At 40.7% G+C, this 22536-nt stretch overlaps 1 protein-coding gene across 3 annotated transcripts in view; it reads right to left on the bottom strand.

The window, feature by feature from the left end:
* Nucleotides 1–22536, bottom strand: part of scn8ab (sodium channel, voltage gated, type VIII, alpha subunit b) — a gene marked incomplete at its 5' end in the record, with an annotated part of 39054 nt that overhangs the window by 13522 nt on the left and 2996 nt on the right. The window contains 15 exons of one of the 3 annotated variants that reach the window (XM_079156980.1): nucleotides 15–188; nucleotides 319–675; nucleotides 1046–1219; nucleotides 2642–2880; nucleotides 3367–3499; nucleotides 4758–5114; nucleotides 8668–8949; nucleotides 9032–9238; nucleotides 10368–10509; nucleotides 11450–11513; nucleotides 11729–11950; nucleotides 16306–16397; nucleotides 17486–17614; nucleotides 17705–17785; nucleotides 18040–18170. In XM_079156980.1, coding sequence (XP_079013106.1) covers nucleotides 15–188; nucleotides 319–675; nucleotides 1046–1219; nucleotides 2642–2880; nucleotides 3367–3499; nucleotides 4758–5114; nucleotides 8668–8949; nucleotides 9032–9238; nucleotides 10368–10509; nucleotides 11450–11513; nucleotides 11729–11950; nucleotides 16306–16397; nucleotides 17486–17614; nucleotides 17705–17785; nucleotides 18040–18170 — 2784 coding nt within the window. Of the gene's footprint in view, nucleotides 1–14; nucleotides 189–318; nucleotides 676–1045; nucleotides 1220–2641; nucleotides 2881–3366; nucleotides 3505–4757; nucleotides 5115–8667; nucleotides 8950–9031; nucleotides 9239–10367; nucleotides 10510–11449; nucleotides 11514–11728; nucleotides 11951–15940; nucleotides 16033–16305; nucleotides 16398–17485; nucleotides 17615–17704; nucleotides 17786–18039; nucleotides 18171–22536 lie in introns of all 3 variants that reach the window. The other 2 variants (XM_079156982.1, XM_079156981.1) reach the window with 2 other exon arrangements.

Raw genomic sequence — 22536 nt, 5'->3', positions numbered from 1 at the left:
TAATTGGGTGGTACCTTCTTGAGCACTGTTGCCACGAAGATCCGCATGTTAACCTTGAACCAGGCAATCCCTATCTTAATGCGGGCAACCGCAAGCTGGAGGTTGTTGGGCTCCCCATCATCATCTGTGGCTGCGAGGTTGTCTGCACTGAATGAACTCAGCAGCAAGGCCAGGAACAGGTTCAGCACCTCAAAAACAAACACCACAAAAGATGGAACCCATGCACTCACATTAAATGGATGGTTAACAACTAGGAAACTACAGTGGGCTACTATCATCCAATAGCATCTACACTATGTTATCTTTGTCTTTGCTTACCACCAGGTTTCCGATGACCATGACCATCATGAAGACCGTGAGGCACATGGTTTGTCCAGCCACCTCCATACAGTCCCACATGGTCTCAATCCATTCCCCACACAACACTCTGAAGACAATCAGGAAGGAGTGGAAGAAGTCGTGCATGTGCCAGCGGGGCAGCACACAGGTCGGGTTGATCTTACACACACAGTCCTTGTAGCTTTTGCCAAACAGCTGCATGCCCACCACGGCAAAGATGAAGACGATGATGGCCAGCACAAGGGTCAGATTACCCAGAGCTCCCACTGAGTTACCAATGATCTTGATCAGCATGTTGAGGGTGGGCCACGATTTGGCTAGTTTGAACACTCTTAACTAAAAGAGGAACAGGACACAAGAGTATTTCACAGTTATTCATATCGGGACAATGATCTAAAAATGGTTGGATTCTAACAAACTCGTTTTTTAATTTAATTTGAAAAGATCATGTGAAGCAAATGTACGGACTGCCAACATGTGTATGCCATTTGGTACGGAACAAGATATAGACATAAAGAGGGTTTACAGTTTTACACAACGCATCAGCCTTGATTTGGAGTATGAAAGAGAGAAATTTCATAATAATAACAAAGAGAAATCATGTTGAATTGTGCATATTTTAATAACCAATCTTTTTAGACTGTGCATGAGGGTCATAAGAAGTAAATAAATGCTTACATTCCTGTATCTACTCTCTTCCACTCACCAATCGGAATGACCTGAGCACTGACAGACCTTCCACATCAGCCAGTCCTAGCTCAACTAAACTCAGAGTCACAATGAAGCCATCAAAGCAGTTCCAGCCTCCCTGGAAGTAGTAATAGGGATCCATGGCAACCAGCTTGGCAAACATCTCCCCAGCAAAGATACCTGTGAAAACCTGTGGACCCACACAAGAATATCACATGAAGTTTATGGTTTTTCTTCTTGAAAGAAATGAGAAGCACATCTCAACCGCTCTATAAATTTGGGATCAAATTTACAATTTAACACAAAATCTAATTTAAATTGGTTCCATGAAATGTTGTGATGTTTTTCATGGTGAAACCGGATGATAAGGGTGTACACAGTGAGCAATGAATCTTGGACTAGCTACACCTGCTAAGATAAGATAAGATAAGATGAGATAATCCTTTATTAGTACCGCAGTGGGGAAATGTACAGGATTACAGCAGCATGCTAGTGCAGCATGACGTTACCATTGAAGATACACTGGTTTCCAGAAAGTAACAGCAGCCTTTTCATTTTTGTTTCATTGGACTGACTTTGTAAAATTAGAAATGTTTTATTTGACATCAGTTATTGAATCTTTCATATTACTGTAGAAAGTCCCAACAATAACGCCATAATGGCACTAATGGCAAACATAAAAAACTATGAAATTTCAAATCCTTTCCTTATTCTAGAAGAAAATTCAGTGCAGAATGAAAAAAATGTATTTCTTACATTGTATTTTACTTGATGTATTGCTGATTAAAAATGTATTGGGATTTACTTAGAGTGAAGACTCCTCTGACAGAGGATGGTCATAACATAGTGGCACCATGTTCCAGCAGAACTTGTATGGAGCTGTAGTATTTTAGCCTGTCACATATTGACAGATAATCATGTGCCCAATCAGTGCTGCCGAGAACACCAAATGATTCATACTGCACCACGATCCATCGCACGGATTTCTCTGATTTCAGTTCCTGTTTCACTCCTGACAGCATGCCAATCTCTATGACCTCATTTCCTGTACTGACACTGTGCCAATTCTGCTACCCTCAAACAGCTGTGCTACGGTGATATCTGACAGCAGTATGTACACAGCCAAACTAGTCCTGCACAGATCAGTGGCAAGCCCGATTACTATGACTGCTATTTTGTGTGTGTGTGAGTGAGTGAGTGAGTGAGTGAGTGAGTGAGTGAGTGAATGGGTGAGTGAGAGAAAGAGAGAGAGAGAGAGCGAGAGAGAGCGGTCAGTAGAGTTGAGGTAAGCAGGATGCAATGAAAGCAGGAAAGTGACCTGAGTGTGCGTGATAAGAGTTTGGGGAGCAGGCAGGCTGGCTACATGAAATGGAACTAAATCTTTAATGAGACCCCATCAGCGTCCTATATACGCTATGCGTGTGTGTATTCTTAAGTGCACATACCAAATGATGCATTGATGTATTGGTTTGAGGTTAGGTCAGGCAGGTGGGGCAAACCTGCTGTGATTCTGTAACTCCTGAGAGGAATGAGGTTCATGCAGGCCTAAACAGTTACAAAACCAAATGCCAGTGGTATAAGAAAGGACAAAAGAAGAACTGCGGTTTCTCACCAGGTTGCCAACAGACAGAACCCCCTCAAACTGAGGGGTCATGGGGTAGTGCTCCATGGCCATGAAGAGAGTGTTGAGGACAATACAGATGGTGATGGCCAGGTCAACAAATGGGTCCATGACAATCAAGTAGACTATGTGCTTGATCTTCAGCCACATGGGAAAGCACTCCCAGATGAGGAAGATGTTGGCAAACTTGTACCAACAGGGAGGACAGGACCTCTGAGACCCCTCCAACTCTGCAGGAAGAGATGGAGAAGAAAGAAACCAAAACTTTCCAGATAAGCAAAATAATTTGGATTTTTTTAAATTGGATTGTGTCTACCATAAACTTTCTGGTATCTGGATGCCTTGTCTACATCATACAAAATATCATGTTGAGGTGTTACTGCAAACAGTATCTTGTGCAACATCTAGACCACAGGTGGCTTGAATTGTGATCAAATCTCAGTCAGGTAAAAATGAAATCAGACTCATGCAAAATCAGAATCAGAATCTGCCCACAAATTGACTACAACTGACATCAGTTTGTTAACATCAGACTGCCTTCCTACTTGCAATTCCCATATCCAGATCTTATGACGACAGCATGCATATGTATAACAAGAACACATATTTAACTACACGTGTAAATGCAAGGCTCATTGGATGTATTCATCTTAATAATACAGATCATTTTTTGGTAGAAGGTCTAAATTCAAAAAGGCAAAAGGAAACGTCTGTACCCTCTAAGAGTGTGTTGGTGACTACGCTCATCTGACTATTGGCTCGGTCCTTTTCTTTGAAGGAGGAGTTGAGCTGGTCCACAGATACCATGAGAGAGCCAGAGTGCTTCTTCTTAATCTCCACGTCGGTAGTCTGTACTCAGAGAAATACACAATGTCAGTCAGAGATATAACTCGCATGAATGCATACCCCCAAACATCACACATTAAAACTCATGCTCTTAATCTATCTAAATGATGAACGATGCCATATCTGCTCGAAGATGAAAAACATAATATGATGAATGCAACTTTTCACATTAGATCATTAAACATACCCCAAAATACCTAATTGGTTGAATTTAAGCATTTCCTGCAACATATCATCAACAAAATCATACTGTCAATTCTCAAATAATTGCCTTAATTTACCACAACCGAGAAGGGAACCAGGACTTTATTGAAACTAACAACTATTTGAGATTTGTTTTCCATTTATATTTAGTTTTAGAAAGCAGCCATTATTGAAGTACTGACTATCATTTGAGAATTTCTGGTAGAGTTTCTGAACCCTTCATCTTTTAATGTGCATGACATTGTTACAACTAAGTAAGGAACATTAAACAGCATGCAATGACATGCATGTCAAGAACAGAGGGGAATTCAAGACATAATTTGCTGCTACACCATGCTACATTTTAAGAAAGGTAAAAAGTAAAATCGGGTAGAGTGGTTGAGAATAAAAGAGGGGTCTACCATGCTAGCTATGAAGAGATATATTGTTATAGAAAAAAGTTTCAGATTTGTTCTTGCACCATCCAGTGGCTCAAGAGCGGAGACTAAATGAGGACAAGAAGGAAAGAGAGGGAGACAGAAAGAGAGTGAAAGAAAAAGACAGAAAAATATAGAGAGAGATAAAAGTTGGGATAAAAAAAACTAAACAGTGTGGGCCTGGAAGTGGAAAGCCCCTCAAATCAAAGAAGTAAAAGTTTTTTTACCTGTAAAATGTTTTGATATTTTAGATTGTTTCTAATAAATGACAATGACTATATATGGGTAAGCTTGTTGATAGAATTGTTAGGAGAGCGGCCGCTGGTATCACATTGCATTATTGTTATATATTAATCAATGAAATGATCATCATGATGCTGGTAAGGTAGAGAGCTCATGGCTACTGTTTCAGCTGGTTAGTGCCTTCTAAAGCTGTTTAAAAAAGGAGCAGTGGAGAAGAGCATTAGATCAGGGTGGAAGCGTAAATGTCTGTGTAAGATGAAATAATAAGACAGAATCTAGTTATTCAGGGGAGAAAAAGGGATCTACTTAGAGCCAAGGGGAAGAGGTTTTGAAGCTGCAGAGACCGGGGCCACCACCATCATGCCTAAACTGTATTGGTGTCCCATGGACGTCCTTACACTGTCATCAGTGGCTGCCTTATCTATTTTCACCTCAGGCAGAAGCCGTCTGCCGGGCCCAGGGCCGATGAGAGACACCACGCCATTGCAGTCCACCGTGCTGTTCCTCTTCCCTCCAGATTGGGGTGCCAGTGGGTGGATGCGTGATGAGCCTTGGCTGAAGCCACTGTAGCTGTTGCGGCGATAAGGGATGAACAGTGAGCCTCGGCGGTCTTCGCTCTCCTCTACTGTACTGTGCTCGTCGTCTGCAAACTCGTTTTCTGAGCCCATGTCCTTGGAACGGCCTTTGAAGCTGAAGATGCTGCTGCGGCTGTTGTGGCGCGACATAAAGGGAGAGCCTGGGATGCTGAGTAGTGACTGAAGAGGGAGAAACAGATGCAGAGGGGGAGAGTTAAGGAGTTATTAAAAAGAGCAGGAGTTAGGCAATGTGTAAATAAAAATGACAGACAAGGTGAAGAGGGCAATTGGGGCACAGACTTAAGAACTAAACCAGAGGACAGAGAGAAAAAAAAAAGATAAAAGCACACCAGACAGATTACTGGCTTTAGTGTTACATACAGGTATCTAGGCTAGCAGTAGTGCCCTTGTACCCAACCACGTGTTATCACAAGATGAGATGCAACAGTGATAAGAAGAATGAAGAGCTTTAGTCATAATCATGCACAATCACTGTCAAAACATGAGAACTGCATCATTGCAATACACTGTAAAATAGGAATGAAATTATACAAAATGAGTTAAGATGCTTTCATAAATATATTGTCTTTTCCTTGTCATTCAAGCAATTTTTCTCTTTATTCTGTAAAGACGATCACACAAATCCAGTAATCAATCCATTGCTAATGGGAACATCACACAATTTAAGCAATAAACTGACCATGATATACAGTATAAGACAAACAATTTAAGTTATTTTCTCCTTGTTTAAGCTTAGTATTCTAACATGTTGTTAACTCATAAATGCATGCTTTGGGGATGTTTTGATCTGGACTATAGTTGTTTTGTTCTATCCTAATAATATAGTGCTTAGTTTTGTTTAACGCGTGTCCCATTTGGTTCTACAGAAAGCATTCATTACAATGAAAAATGTTCTTTCTTCACATTATTTGTCTTTGGGACAAATTGTGACATTGGGGCTGGCCACATACAAAAGCTATTAACTTTATTAAGTTCCTTTGTATGCCATTGTGCCCTAGTCTGAAGCCGTCAAACAAATCATCTTGCTGGAGCGGGCCCCAGGGAAGATCGGTGAGACAAAACGTTTGAGAGAAAAATTGAGTAGGACGGGGAACTGGTCAGTGAGTGTAGTAGGCAAGGCAGTCAGAAAAAAAAAAATGCTGTCCGACCTCAATCCAAAACGTTCAAAATGTTGGGCATTGAGTGAGAGAGGAGGAAAACAGCTATCTACAATGCAAAAGAGGCGACAGAAAGAGCCTTAAGATGGCTGTGGCTAGTGGGAGGAGAGCCAAGGGGAGGACGTAGCTAACGTGCCATTAAGACACAAGCTGAGACCTGATCAACCTCACCTGAGTCAAATTGAAGGAGGAGTACAATGTTTAGAGACGCAAAACATCCGTAGATTTCAGGAACATCGATGAAGATGTGTCAAGAAGCATACAAGGTTTTTTGTACAAAGCAAAGCTGACCCTTCAGTGTTGACTAGGAAAGACTGATTGTCAAGCTGTGTTGGAGTATAGTGGAGGGTATACACAGGTATACAGGGTATATCCACCTCTTTTTACTTACCTATGTACTGTTGGGATATATTGGAGAGTATACCCACTTCCTCTTCAGTAATGATCCCATCTAACTAGTAGTGCACCCACCTCATAAATGACCCCTGCACTACTATTGACAACCATGACAGCGACAGCTCTGAGAGACGCCTACCAGGGTAGAACGGGTTGGCAATCCAACCTGCTGGTGATTAACATGATTTCTAAGTCAGCAGAGCCAGAATACCGAAAGCCAAAGACCAAATCTGGCCATAGCCAACCACCGATAGGGCTCTTATGGAGAAACTGACCATGAAAACACTGCAGGGATTCGAGAAGCTGATCATGTCAGCCCAGATCTCTGGCGCTGGAGAGAGATGTTCTCCATAATTGCAACCATCACAGAGAAGCGAAAAGCATAGGAAAGGTGTTTGACAGCTCCCTGAGGGAACCAACATCCATCCGATCAACCTGCATTAAAGCACAGGGCTTGCTGAAATCAATAGACTGGTTAACGCATGTCTGTACCAACATGGAACTCTGTTTAGAATCCGGTGGCCACTCCTGGTGTGCAAAGTGCCTCAACCATTGAAGCCTTGGAGAGCCACCTAGAAGTCTGAGCAGCATAGCACTCTATGAGCACAGCAACAATCCGAAGCTACGGATCCCCCAAAGGAGGAATTCAAGGTGGCAAGGACCAGAGAACTGCTGCATTGCCGGGAGTCAACAGACCCAAGAGTGTCAAGAGCTGATGTTGAGTTGAAGACTGGAAGAAAATGGCAAGCAGAGGAGGTGGTCCGGCAAAGAGGGTCAAGGCTGGTAAGAGTTGTTACCTTCCCAACCTCCAGTGTCACCACCTGTGGGAGGTGAGGGCAGCAGTGGAGGAAGAGTGAACCTGCAGAGTGGTGGCAGTGAAACGACAGGGGGCAAGGTTGAGATGGAATGATGCTTTGCAGTGAAAGGGGACCTGGGCTAAGTTGTGGAGTGGAAGGCGTGATGTGATGTGATTCCCAATCAATCAAAAGTCCACACAAGGGGCGAAGCAGAGTCACCAGCATGTCCACTGTGCATGGAAAGGGGAAACCTGGAAAACATCTTGAGCTGCTTTTCCAAAGCCCCGGCAGAAGGGAGATGCCGCTGCCATCATGACCAGGTCTTGAAAGTCATTGCCCAGGCCATCCTCAGAGCCGGGGAACAACCAACATCTCCTGAGAGAGATTACACCAGAATCCTGGTCTGGACTGGCAGGGCTCAACAATAAGCATAGCCCAAGTGCCTGGGGCAAGTAAAACACCACACACCAATCTAGCAACTCACTTATCTGAAAAAAAAGAACTAAACACATTGTTTTTTACCGGAGTTAATGATGGAAGTAGCTAAGGAGTAAGCATTCTTTCCTCTTTCTCATCTCTGAGGGTTGCACAGCGCATTACAGGTTGAGCTCTCGCAGAAAAAATGGCAGCGGGTGAAGACAAAGTTTTTGAGCTGAAGCACAAGCGAGCATTTCAATAATCCTAGAAACAGGAATTAAACATGACAATAAACTTTAGTCTTTAGTGTTATTTGATAACCGTGAACAAATAACTTTGGATGCGCAGATTTCTGACCCACTTAAAAAAACATTAATGTTGACCCTGACTGGAAGTGGTTTGCATACCTGGAGAGGCAGCTGAAGTTCCAACAGCATATTGTGATCACTTTGAAACCAGATATTGTTTTCTGGTCAGACCGATCAAACAAATCATCTTGCCGGAGCAGACAGTCCCTTGGGAAGATCGCTTGGACAAGGTCCCTAAGAGGAAACTTGCAAGTGCAGGCAAGATGGTTGGAGAGTAAGGTCTGCCTTTTGAAGTCTTTGCCCAGACCTCACAACATACTAAACATCCAGAGAGGGGGGGCAAAGAAAAGCCATCAGCAATGCCACCGAAGCAGCAGAAAGAGCCTCAAGATGGCTGTGGCTCAAGAGAAGAGAGTCATGCGGAGGATGTACTGTAGCTAACTTTCCTTCTAGGCTCAAGCTCAGGCCTGATCTACCTCAGCTAGGTCACATGGGGAAGGTATGGTTGAAAGACCTGAACCCAAAAATTCCTGTAACATTGCGAATAATGTGTTTTAAAGCATCAGTAGGCGTATCTGCACATGCTAAGTCAAACGGCAGTCTGCATTTACTGTATAGTTTTTTTTGCCAAATTTACCTGGTTCATAATGGATGTCTTCCTCCCCAGCCGGCTTCCTGGGAAACGAATGTTGCTTTTCTTGCTGCCATCGTCTGACTCAGACTTGACAACCTTCTCGCTGTCTCCCTTCTCTTTATCCTGCTCTTTTTGACGCCATTTTTTCTTGCGATTGCGACGCTCCTTGGCACTCTTAGAGCTCAGTTTGGAGACCTCGGAGGAGCTGCGGGACAAGTGCCCTCCTTCTTCATCCTCTAACGCAGCCTCCGACACCGTGCCTGCAGATGTTGCCATGGCGGCAGCCTGAGAGAAAATAAAGACACATGATAACCCTAAACTGTGAAACGGGTAAAGGTGTATGTGCGTGAGAGAGGGTGAGACCAACCTGTGTTTCTTCTTGCTGCCTTTTGAGCTGCTCCAGCATGGCCTTGAATTCAGCCTCTTTCTGCTCCGCCTCCTCAATAGTGGCCTGGTTCTGCTCCTCATAAGCCATAGCCACCACAGCCAAGATGAGATTCACCAGGTAGAAGGAGCCCACAAAGATGACCAGCACAAAGAAGATCATGTAGGTCTTCCCTGCAGCTCGCAGAGTCTGACAGACAAACACAAACAGAGTGATTTAACACAGCAAACAAACATATGGTCGTATTGCAAAGATATAAATGGAATGCATGTTACTAAATCAGTTGTCTTATGTCCATGAGTTTTTTACAGCAGGGCTTTCTTATTCTGTCAAAGGTAATGTATGTATATGTGTGTTAAGTCCGCCTTGCTAGTGCTTCTATATATCCTGACTTTCTCCCAAAACATCCGGACAGGAAAGAAGCCTTAGAGTGCCAGTATTCCCAGTTTTAAACACACATGAAAAGAAAAGAAATGACTGGCCTATGAAGTGAATCTATTATGGCTGCGGAGGTGCAGGTCTGGAGGAGGAGGAAAGAAATGCGAATACAATGTCATGGTAGTGGAGTTTAACGTTACAGATATCTGAGCGGATGTTGCATATTTTGTACATGCAGAGATGTAATACTGGTTTAGTGATGTCTTAAAAAGTACATTTGAGATCATGACTGTTCTAAAGGTCATTCAACAAAAAATGAATTCACTTTTGTTCATTGTTTCATAACAAATGTATATAATAAAATAATTTTCTTCCTACATGAAAGACAAACACAAGTCTCGTGGCTAGCCACAGTATTTGTGATCAGCTGTCCCTCCTTCCCTTTTATCCAGAGGGCAAATTAACTGATGGGGGAGAGCTGCTGAGAGGCACCTTTGCTGTTAGTAGGTTGATGATGATGTATTTTTTGTTTTTGTTTTTAGGAAGTGAGGACAAAATCATTAGTGCTGCTTAGGGGGTGTTTTACTTCTCTTGGTAGGACTAGAGGTGCTTGTGTATCTAAAACATCTGCAAGATGGGGCCAAAATGTAATCCAGGGAATGAATTTAGCACCTTCCACCTGCCAAATACAGGATAAATGCTGGCTGTGGCAGGTAAAAGGTATTCTGCCACCATGACAGAAAGGTTTTCCTTATATTAAAAAATATAATTTGTAAAAAGCAATTTCTAAATGAAAAATAGTCAGATTAAGGTTACATGATATATTACAAATGTGTAACTGTCTGGTACTACTGAACAGAATTCTTAAGTGTTCTACATCTACATCATACCAATTTGAGACAAAGGAGAAGAGAGAATAATTTAGAAAACACTTCTTTACCAGCATGTATAGATTTTCCCAGAAGTCTTGGGTCATGAGTCGAAACAGGGTGAGGAAAGCCCATCCAAAGCTGTCAAAGCTGGTGTAACCATAGTTGGGGTTCCTTCCAGCTTTCATACACATAAAGCCCTCCGGACATCGTCTGAAAGGAACACACAGGAATACAAACATTGTATCTTAACAAGTGACGTAAATGTGCCACTTAATTAAGCATCAACACAGTTGGCATTACAGATACAGGCACCACTCTAAGATAAGATTAGACAAGATAAGACTAAGATACAACAGGACCATGAAAATGGGCCTGAAAAAAAAGTGTGTTTAGTTGTTGTTTGCTTGTGCATGCACTGTTAGGAGTAGGATATTGATATGATTTACCTTAATATTTCATAACCCAGCAAGTTTGGCTCATGAACTATGAATCCATGTTCCATGTTTGAATGCTTAGATTGTCTAAATCAAGGGTGCCCAAAATGTTTCCCTCGGGGGGAAGGGGGCAAAACTGAAACTTAATGATGGGCCACGGGCCAAAACCAAACATTGACTGTATTGTTTTGTATTGTTAAGATGCAAAATGGTATTAGGATCCCAAGTTCCCTTCATTGAAATGCCTTTTGTCTGTGTGCCACTGTCTCTGCCTCTCCATTTGTGTCTTACGTTACTAGCGCCAAACTGACTTCCTGCCCGCCATGCTCAGATTTAAGAAAAAATAAATAAATGAACTATTGGGGATCCTACATATTAAGAATTAACAACAAAATAAGCATTGATTTATATTATATTTCTTTTTTTGTATGTGTATGTGAGTATGTGAACTCATATTATTTCATTTGTAAATTGTGAAATTAATTTGTTCCTAAATTGTGCCCCCCATAATACAATTAGCTTTTGTTAGTATAACTAACCCCAATTTATTGGTTAAATGCTATTAACATTGTGTTGTAAAGTTTGCAAAAGCTAATGTAGCCTGAAGATCCATCAGTCCGAAATGAGATGCGCGACAGAAAAATGGGACACAGTTGCTGAAAACATTCAAGTATAAATATGGAGGCATGCACTTAGTGAGTGCCGCACTAACTTACCCTGAGTCACTACTATTTCCACATAGTAGAGCATCAAGCTGATTTGGGAGGATGTAGAAATTACCTTTTTTTTAAAACACAACAAAAAACAGTCACTTGTGTTAGCCACTGGGCGAAAATATGTTACCTTGAGCAGTCAAAGTAAAATAAATGGAATCTTTCTAAAATCCAAAACAATACAAAGAGAAAAGAATCACTAGGATGCACACACTTTATGTCTAGTCCCATTTATGTAATCATGTGCAACTAGTTTAATCAAGTGTCAAGGTAATCACTCACTTTCATTCATGATGTATTCTTTCCAGACAAAGGGATTGCTGCCATTAATTGGGTATTGCTCAGTTATGTTGATCGGCCAGATTACACACTTCTGCCGCAGGTTCCCCATAAAGAGCTGCAGTCCAATCAGAGCAAAGACGCTGAGACAGAAGACGGTCAGGATCATCACATCCGACAGCTTCTTCACAGACTGGATCAGAGCACCCACAATGGTCTTCAGGCCTGTCAATTAATAAACAATAAACACACACAAACAAACACACACACACACACGCACACACAAATGTGCATGTATGCACATACATAAAAACAGACAAACTCATACACACACACACCAGCATACAAATTCAAATGCACACAGACACACACAAACACACAGATAGACAAAATAAAAGAGTGCATAAGCTGGTTTTATAGCTGCAGTTCAGAGCTGACTCAAGTCAAGCACGGAAAAAGTTAAGTTAGGTAACTCATATCTAATCCTGTATTGTTATATAAATCTAAACTTGGCAGACATTAGAATTATTTCTCAAGCACCTACGCCCACACTGCCAATCCTCAACACCAGAAATTGACTCAGTGTGTCATGTGCATTCCTTTAGAGAATAAAACAGACAGAGCTTGTCGATGTTCTTCTCGTCATTCCTGCCTGGACGGAAATCAGAATTTTGCTCACTGAATTAAATGATCTAATTAATAGATAAATGCTGGCCATGTTGTTCTTGTGGGTATTCATTTACTTGATGTATGCATTAAATATATCCACAGAATGTAATTTTAACACCTCCAATTGGGAAAATCTATCACAATTGGCAAACAGGGGCTCCGTTTCACTCAAAATCAAAGTGGGTTCTAACAGATATTGTTATGCTGATATGCAAACAAAATAGAATAATAGTAAGTTAAATGGTTGAGGTAAACACATGGATGTGAGTTGGTGTGGAGCACATTGAGATTAATAACAGAAGTCAAGATACCTAAGGACTTTAAATCATGTTTAAATCATGTCTTTGTTCTTTTATGTAAAATTCTGTATGTCTTACTTGTTTGTGCTATGTATGTACCTACTGTGAAAAATAATTTCTTCTTTAGGATTAATAATAAAATATCCAATAAGTCTATCATATTATCATGTCAGGTAATTGCTATGACTTTGTTAACTGCTACATAATGTGCAACAGTACAGTAACAGTAAAGCCTACAGCAGAGAGTTCAGAGGAGAAAGTGGAGAACACACCTTAAGTGTGAAAGATATTTAGAGAACAAATAGGAATCATTTGATATCCACCATGAATAACGTACGCACAGTGCAGTAACTGCACAGGCTCATTCCCATAAGGTAATAAAAAGAATGTAGCTCCAGTCATTGTCTGTTGACGGGACTCTGCAGCTCAAAGACAGAAGAACATGCTGTCCTGCAGCTCCACATCTCATGGGAGGGGAACCCCTGTCTCCATTCCTGTGATACATTTTCTCACTTCTTTCTTTTCTTGCTCATTTGAATAGGCCTCAGGCTTACTTATCATTAGTACTACATCGTTCAGATAAAGAGAATAATCCCATATCATGTAACTCAATGTCTTCTGTTTCAAAGTCTTAATAAGCAGTGTGATATAATTTAAGAAATGTGGCTGTATGTTTGTGGCAAAAAGAATAATTCTAGAAGCATTCAATAAAATCAAAGACATGATTGTCTAGTATGTAATAACAGCACACTGATTTGGCTATGATTCAAGTTGCATTCAAGATGCATTCAAGTTGAACCACAGATATAGAGGTCACATTCAGGGTTTTTTCCCCCATAAAACACATAACAACACAACAAACACTACAGCTGTACAGGATGTTTCCATCAGAAAGACACACTTTCATTTTACATGTTTTAAGTACTTACTTCATGTAAGAAAATATTTCTATTTTAAAAGCTGTTCCACTGAGGAAAAACAGACAGCACTACACTCTTAGAAATAAATGTGATAACCAGAACCATAAAGGGGTTTTCAGCTTTCTGGATCCCAGCGGAAACTTTTAAAAAGTTTGCACCTGGAACTTTTTCAGAGGGTTCTACCATAAACCCAATATAAAGGGTTGTACATAGAACCATCAGTGAGAGGTTCCAACCAGAAACCCCTGTGAAAAGTTCTACGGAGAACCCTTCAATGATGGAATACTTCCACCCAGAAACCTCTCTGGAGGTTCTATTCAGAAACTTTCCACCTTCTAAGGGTGCGAACAAGAACCCACCCAGGGGGCTTAACTGGAACCCTTTTATTTTCAAAGGGTTTAATCTAAAACCCACCCAGAGGGTTCTACCGAGAACCCTTTTATAAAATTCCCTGTTATATCCCAGAGATCTTTCTCCACCGTAACCATGGTTTCTGTTTAGGTTAGGGAGCCACGTCCAGTAGCCTTGGGCCTAATAAGGCTCCGAAAGGGCCGGGGCTTATGTTGTGCAGCTCAAACCACAACAATCATGGTTCACAATCATAGTTTTTTGGGGGGTATGGGCTTAGAGGATCTTTTAATACCCATGCTTTTAACAGTCTATGGAGAACTCTTTCTTTCAAAAAGGGTTCTTTGGTTAAAAACATTTTTAATTGAACTCTTAAGTCTTTCAAAGAACCCTTCAAAACCCTTTCTTCAAAAAAGTGTTCTTCAGAAGTAAATGGTTCAGGTAGAGCTCCAGCCCTCCAGGAAGAACCCTTTTGGACGCTTTATTTCTAAGAGTGCAACTGGATTTAGAATCCATCTGGAGAAGAGAAATTGTACCATGGGATTACTTTTTCCCTTCAATCCATGTGTCCATCTACGAGAACATTCCTGACTAGCTGCAGTTAATTATTATTCTGCATCCAACAAATCAACTGAACACAGCAGCACCACAAACAGCGCACAGAACCAGGCTCAGTCAAGGAAGCAGGAAGTGAAGAGGAGAAAGAAAGGACAGGCGAGGAAGAGTTGGTGGCTGGGGGGGGTAGGGAGAGGCAATGAGAGGTGGCATGCAGGTCATTTAAACGCCAAGGCTGAAGGAATTGACTCGGTGTCAGCATCACCTGTCTGTAAACCGTGATGGTGACCTTGCCTTAACCGAAGAACCGTTCCCATCCCAGGCACCTCTTTCACCCACTCTTGCAGTGCAGGGCGAGCCCTCAGGCTGGCGTGGCCCAGAGCACAACTGAGCACTATATGCTGGAGGCTGAGCTTATTGTGCTGTACTGACTGTATGTGTGTGTGTGTGTGTGTGTGTGTGTGTGTGTGTGTGTGTGTGTGTGTGTTAGTGTGTGTGTGTGTGTGCGCGCATATACAGAGTATGTGCATGTGTGTAAATCTGCTGAGATACAGTAACTTCATAGTTTCATATTGTTGTTAATTGGACATCATGTATAAGCAAATGTAAACTTGTGGTACTGTGTGTTCCCTAGAAAAAAAACAGTGTGGAATCTGACACATATTTAAAGAATTTTGCTTATTTATGATATTTATTAATTATGTATGTTTCCCTTTAAATCCCAGGATGGACAAAGATCTTCCGAAAAAAAAAAAAATCTGAAGCCTGAATCTAATAAGTCTTTAAACCAAAAGATAAAATCCAAAAGGAAAGCCCCTTAAAGCCAAACTCGTAAAAGCATGTGTCTCAAAGCTTCATGCAGCGTTGATGTGTTGTCAAATTAGGCTTGGCAGTCTTAGGGAATCAAAAAGTCTTTAGAAAAAAGAAAGCAAGGTCATGGACTGACAATTTGGATGAATGTGTGAAATTAAACTGTACACAAACCAGATTTAAAAAACGGACAGATTTAAACTACTCATGATCATGTTTGTTTATCTAACCCTTCATAATACCATGCTAAAAGTCAACTCTTTGGAAATAACATCTTATCTTCACCCCTATGTTATCACATTGCTTTGGACATTCTTTTCTTTTTAACTTGGGGAAGAAATGAACAGACAGATAGCTCTTGCATATCCTGATGTGCTGCATCAGCTTGGCTGTCCATATGGGACATGTGAGCCCATAAGACTGCCAGTAGACTGCTAAGCCTATCAAAAATGTATTGCTACCATTTTTGATCGTCATAAAAACAAAAGTAAAACAAAAAAATGAAGACATTCTAAAACATCCTCTTTTTAAAAAGAACAAAAGCAAAGTCAGTGAAATAAAGACAGCTTATAGATAAAGTAGGCTCAGCCTTAGTGTTTAAATGGGAGTCTCACCTGGAATGACAGAAATTGTTTTCAATGCTCGGAGAACCCTGAACGTTCTCAGCGCCGAGACATTCCCAAGGTCCACAAACTCTGTTATATATCTGTAACAAGGTAGGATGACACACAGAACAGAACCCCATGACACACAACACACACGATAACAACACACACACGCATGTACGCGCAAGAGCACGACACCAGCACCACCATCGAAGACCAGGAGGGGACACCACGGTGAGAGAGAGAACGCCTGTCCGACCAGTGGGAAGAGAACAAAGGAGGAAGAGGAGAGGAGAGGGACTGAAACAAAACCACACCTAACATCAACCCCGGGACTCGCCCACCCGCAAACACAAAAACCTGGACTGTCTTACCTGGGATAACTGAAATTGTTTTCAAAGCCCTCAGAACCCTGAACGTACGCAGAGCTGACACATTGCCTAGGTTTACAAACTCTGTTATATACCTGCAAGGTGGATCAGATAACATTATTCAGCAGCCATCCCAAAGAGAGGAAAGAAATAATGGATTGTTACATCATATTTAATAAGCATTATCAACATTGTATGATGGACTACAGTGGACTGAAGGTGCTCTGGGCAATTATCTTTAGAACCTATTTTGAATTATTTGGTCAAATTCACCTTATATCCCATCACAAATCATTAAAAAACACACACGACAAAATGTCTGATGAGTGTTTTCAGCCCCTGCTAAATTTCAGAAGTCTTAATTACCTAATTAGGGAAGCATATCTACTACAGTGTGTGTTTGTTGCTGTAAGTTTTGGGGGGGTTTTGCTCATGCCGATTTTTCCTTGTTTTTCCAAAGTTGCCCACAGCAGCTTTTAGATATAAGAGCACTGTCTTTGTCCATCTTTAAATACAAATACCACTATATTGTTCATTTTATAAAGAACTCCAGCAGACTGCAAAAACAAGTTTATTGAGATTAAAAGTGTGATGGACATGTTATGATACCTACACAATGATATAATCTGTATCTTAATGATCAAATCCTAATGAATACTAAAATATTTATCTGAAATGTTTGCACCTTAAATGAAATGACTGACTGATGAAAATGAATTTTCTGACAGAAAACATTCATTTCTTAAAAGTAGAAGCACAGGTGTCACTAATAACTTGTGTTCTCATATACCAGTGAGGCAGCATGCACACTATTACCCTGGTATTATCACGCCTGAACGGAAAGCAGTCGTTATTCATGCGATTAGTTACACTTGTATTTTGTAATTAGCAGGAATGTCTGCGGTGAGAAAGTTCTGTTGTCATTTGAGGTTCATCTGCTGTTTTGTTGTAACTAGTATCTCTTATAACAAAATCACGTCTAACAACTTTATTCTATCCAATTGCTAAAATGTCATGATATTTTAATTTGTCATGTTGCAATCTCCTTTTTTGGTGCTTTTTGCCTTTTGCTGTGCTTTTTGTTGTTTACACTTGACCATAGTTGTCATATGTAGCCTTCAACTACTGTATTTTAATTTCTTTAAGGCTTTTATTGTTAACAATTATGAGTTAAAATACTTACGCCATTGAGATGACCATGAAATCCAGCCAGTTCCATGGGTCTCTGAGAAAGGTGAATCCATCTATAGCGAAGCCTCGGGCAACAATTTTTGTGAGTGACTCAAACGTATAGATACCTGTGAAGGTATACCTTGAAAACAAAGAGAGAAGAGAGTAAAACGCTGACAGGCACATGAATCTAGGATATGAATGCTGAGGGGAAGTATGAACGAGTACTTACTCTACTTGTTTGGACCACTCTGGGGGGTCACTAAATGTCATGAATATACAGTTGGTCAAAATCGTACACATGATGATCATGCTGAATAACGTGAGGACAGAAGTTAAGGAAAGTTTGAACAGTACTACCCATAACACCCAAACCACTTTAGTATACCAACAACTAAAATCAAACTTTAGTATTGAAGTAAAGCTTAAGGAACAGGGAAGAGCATGGAGAAGACAGTGATTTAGAGCTTACAGTGCACTTTACTTTTAACCGACGACTTGTGACATCAGCAGAAAAATGTTTAATATTCTGTTTTACATTCACTTCAAAGCAAAGAAATGAATCACGTGAAAGGATATGAATGTATCAAAATCTTAATAGCTATTCGCCTAAGTAGATTAAAAGGGCTTAAGATGTACACGGAGGGCGTGGCACTGAAGCGGAAGATTGTTTTCCCATTGTTGATGACTATAAATGTCTGTGGAGAGAGAGAGAGAGAGAGAGACAACATGACAGTTAGAACATTTCCAGAACTCATTATATGGCACACACTTTCTGAAAACCTTTGCATTACTACTATTCTAACAATGCAGGTGATACTGTGATCCATTTCAACATAGCATTTTGATTAAAGTGCTCACTGTGCTGTCCCTTTACCCATGTTCAAATCTTTACCCTATTAGCAGTGAGACAACAGCGAGCTAATTATTTCCGGTTGTAATGGCCTGACACTATACCAAGCACACAAGATAAACTAGTAGAGTAAAAAGTATAGAAAAGGGGACATAGTCAGGGGGACAAGGACACGAGGCTGTGTTTTACTCTGCTGACATCACTTCCTCTGTGGCCAGTCATTTGAGAGCCAGGAAAACAGTTAACACCTCTGTCCTGGTTGCATCAGACAGCATCTGTCCTGGCAAAGCTTTTCACCATGACAGTAGCTCTTTGAGCAGCAGACAGGTGAATGGGAAGCCCTCCAGTCTTTGTGGTCAAATGCTTCTCTTCGCCCCGAGTTTAAAGCTCTTACTGGAAGAGAACCGCAAATGCTGTCATCGATCAGGGGCTAGATCTGCTGACTCTAGGCTCTCAACAACCACTCCCCACCCATAAACAGCACTGGGCCACGTGGGGCTGTGCACTGGGGTGAGGCAGCAGTGTGTGCTTCAGCACTGTGTGTTTGTTTGCGTGTGCCTGTGTGTGGTTTGTGGATGTTTGTGCCCAATTTTGGACAAAGGCAATGTGGGGTCTGAATGAGAGGTATGAGCATCATTTGCAAACAAATGGACTAGTGGGATTCTCAACTGTCAGATTCTCATCCACACCACACGTTTGTTATGCATGCCTACACTGCAAGGGTGTTTCTCCTTGTTCGCCACATCCCCTCATGTGTATTTACGACACCACTGCCTGCCAGTATTTACAGGTTACATACAGACATAGCATGGTCCTGTTTGTAAAAAAAAATGTATATCAAATTAGTTAACAGCTTTTGTAAACATTTTAAAACATTTAAACAAATGTAGGGTTATCCATTAATCACAATGCTGTTCATCAGATCATAAATCCAACTCTATATTGCTTGCTGTTTTACGTTTGGGTATAATGATCACTGCTCTTACAATGATCATGATAATAATATGATGACAACCCACTGGTGGAGAGCATACATGCGTGATAGAAGCATTTGGTGTTTATTGTGAATATGGCACCAGCAGCTAGCAAAATACTCACACCATTTTGGTTCAGACCATGGGAAACACTAGAAAGAAATGGGGATGCGATGACAACTGTCCTGAGACAAGTGGTGTCCTGAAATCTAATTAAATTAAAAATAGCGTCTGCAGTCTGGTGAAAGACAAAATGTATTCTCTGCATCAGAGGACTCCTCTCTCTCCCTCCCTCCCCCTCTCCTTTTCTGCCAATAAAGCATCTGCAATACTTAGAAATCCTTTCCCTATTTTTCCCTGCCACATGGAGGAAGAATGATCTATACTTAATCAACACAACAAATGCAAGAACACACAGGATCTACAGTCATGTTCAAAGGGTAAATCTGCCTGTTAGAGGTCAAGTGTTTTGCTGACTGAGCACATTCAGTATGAGGATGGAAGAGGAGGTTGTAAAATGAGCGATATCTCATTAACACTTTACAGATCCCCAGCATGCACAAATATGTTCCGTATGTTAATCAATGTGACGAATAATTTCATGGATAAATGCTTCGGATTTGTAGAGGTCTTCAAAAACATCTGATTTGAAGACATAAACATGTTATAGACACCTTACAGAAAACATGTCTGCTTTGTCCTGTCAATGCTTCAGCCTCTACAGCATATGGAAATGTGAAAAATATTTCATAAGAATTCACAATTCAACGATAAAGAGGCTTCATTTACTCAAGGTACCGTGTTGATTTGGAGACAGAAAAATCTGCTGTTGATGCAAACTTTGCAACCTGGCACAATTACAACAAGGGATGCAAATTTCAGGCAATTTCCTTAATTGATTGTGCCACATTAATCGATAACTGATCAATCATTAGAGTTTGTAAAATACTAAATCTTTAAATGTTCTTAATGAAAGCTTCATTGTGATGCTCACAGCACAATTTAAATCATAACCTAATTAAAGACAAGTTCATTATTTCAATCATTAATGGACTAAAATGAAATAATGCCAAAATGTATTTGAATAAACAGAATAACTTAATAAGGTTTACTAAAGGACATAAAGAGGATGAAGCTACAAGGTAAATACTAAACCATTCTTGTGTCAATAACAAAGGGCTGTAGCCTACCAATGCCTATTAAAAGTAGAACAATTAAATGGGTTGTTTTGATGTCCTTATTTCAATTTAAGAATATGAGCAAAGCTATGTGGTCAGAGATGAATCGTGTAAGCCGTCTTAACTGGAAATCACTGGTAATAAAAAAAAAAGATTCTATATTGTATCCTTTATTGTATAGTTTTTACTGAATAGAAAACCACTTTGCACGCATCATGGGCTCTGATCAGGGTTAATTGTGGTACAAATGGTACAGTAATCCCAACTGTACGGCGATGTAGTCCAACTACTGAAAACAAAGCATACACCATACTGTTGGATGATATATTGTTGATTGTGTAAATTGTTAAAAATGAATCACTTATTCCCCTAGTTTAATTCATTTCAAAGACAAAAGCAGTGAATGGGAGACCTTGAAATTATTGCGACTGTATTAAAGGTTTTGCTTTCCACAGCACATTTAAATGGGATCAACACATCAACCATGTAGTGCACTAGTAAGCTAAGGAAACAGAGGATGAATTGCATCTATTCACATGGATAAACATAGAGTGACTGTGGTAGTGGAGTTCAATGGATCACAAAACAAGATGTAACACAAGGTTTGTTGAAGTCACACACACACACGTAACACTGATCTGCTTATGTAATTACATAGGTAAATATACTTACATACAAACCTGGCCATACACACATTCCTAAATACACAACTCAGCAGAGCAACCTCCACTGTAAGACGTATTTGCTGCAAAGCTGGTAAAATGTTCCTAATTCTCCATAGAGCGTTAAAGAAAAAGGCACATATGCAAGAATCAGGAGGCAGAATGCAGCTGCAAGGATGGCGTGTGTGTGGGCGTGTGTGTGTGTGTGTGTGTGTGTGTGTGTGTGTGTGTGTGTGTGTGTGTGTGTGTGTGTGTGTGTGTGTGGGCGTGTGTGTGTGAGGAGGAGGAATAGTGGAGCAGGGATATGGAGAGGGGCTTGCAGGGGTATGGGACAGCAGCAATGAAAGCCGAAGAGAGAGAGAGAGAGAGAGAGAGAGAGAGAGAGAGCGAGAGAGAGAGAGAGAGAGAGAGAGATGAGGGAGTGGAGCGGGAGTGATGCAGAACAGAAAGCCAGAGAGCTGCAAAGGGGAGAGAGCCAAACCTGAGATGGATGGGTAGACGGAGGGAGGAGGAGGACTGGGTAGGCAAGCAGCACAGAGAGAAACTGAGAATGGTCTATTACTTCACAAAACTGACGGCAGATTTTGACTGTAAACTTATCAGAAGAGATGCCAATAAATTTGCGACAAAATGATTAATAAAAACAATTAATTAGATTAGATCAATCGCCAACAATATGGATGTTGAATGATCAAACATTTGGTGTTACCAGGTTCTTGTTTATGGATTTTCTTCATTTCCATCTTTAATATATCATGGCATATCAGGTAACTTAGCGCTTTTTCATTTCAAAACGTCATCTAGGGCTCAGGGAAACTGTAATCAACACCTCTATACGATACTTAATAAACTAAACAATTCATCGATTGATAATTATAAACAGAAACACTGCAAATCAGATCTTTTTAAGAACATATCTGGATTCACAAGCATCTTTGCAGAATGGAAAGAGAAAACATGACACACATACACTATTAGCTGGATGTTAGCCCGTTCTGTCAGGAGCACCTGGTATTGAATAAGTGCACCTTGATTCAATTTACAGAGAAGCAAAAATATCTCCAGCTTCCACAATGTTTACCGTGGAGCTTTGATGCTTTGTGACAAAACAGCACAGATCTCATGAGGAACTTTGATTGAATATCTATTAGCATTATAACCTGAAACATAACTCATGTACTTCAGACTAAGCTCACTGCAGTGAGGACCCAGCCAGTAATGTCTCACCAAAATATGTATGACTACAATCTAATTTCCCAGCATATTATACCATATCAAAAAAATGCGTCATCCCACTTCTTTACTTATAAGCTGTGCTACAAAAAAAACCCACTATCCCCTCTTTACCCCACCCTGCTTCTTTACACCAACCTGGCGAGCAGTGGAAGCACACTCAA

Source organism: Pholis gunnellus, assembly GCF_910591455.1.
Source record: "Pholis gunnellus genome assembly, chromosome: 3".
NCBI lineage: Eukaryota > Metazoa > Chordata > Actinopteri > Perciformes > Pholidae > Pholis > Pholis gunnellus.
Note: the sequence above shows the minus strand (reverse complement) of the source record. Positions and strands in the feature narration are given on the sequence as shown.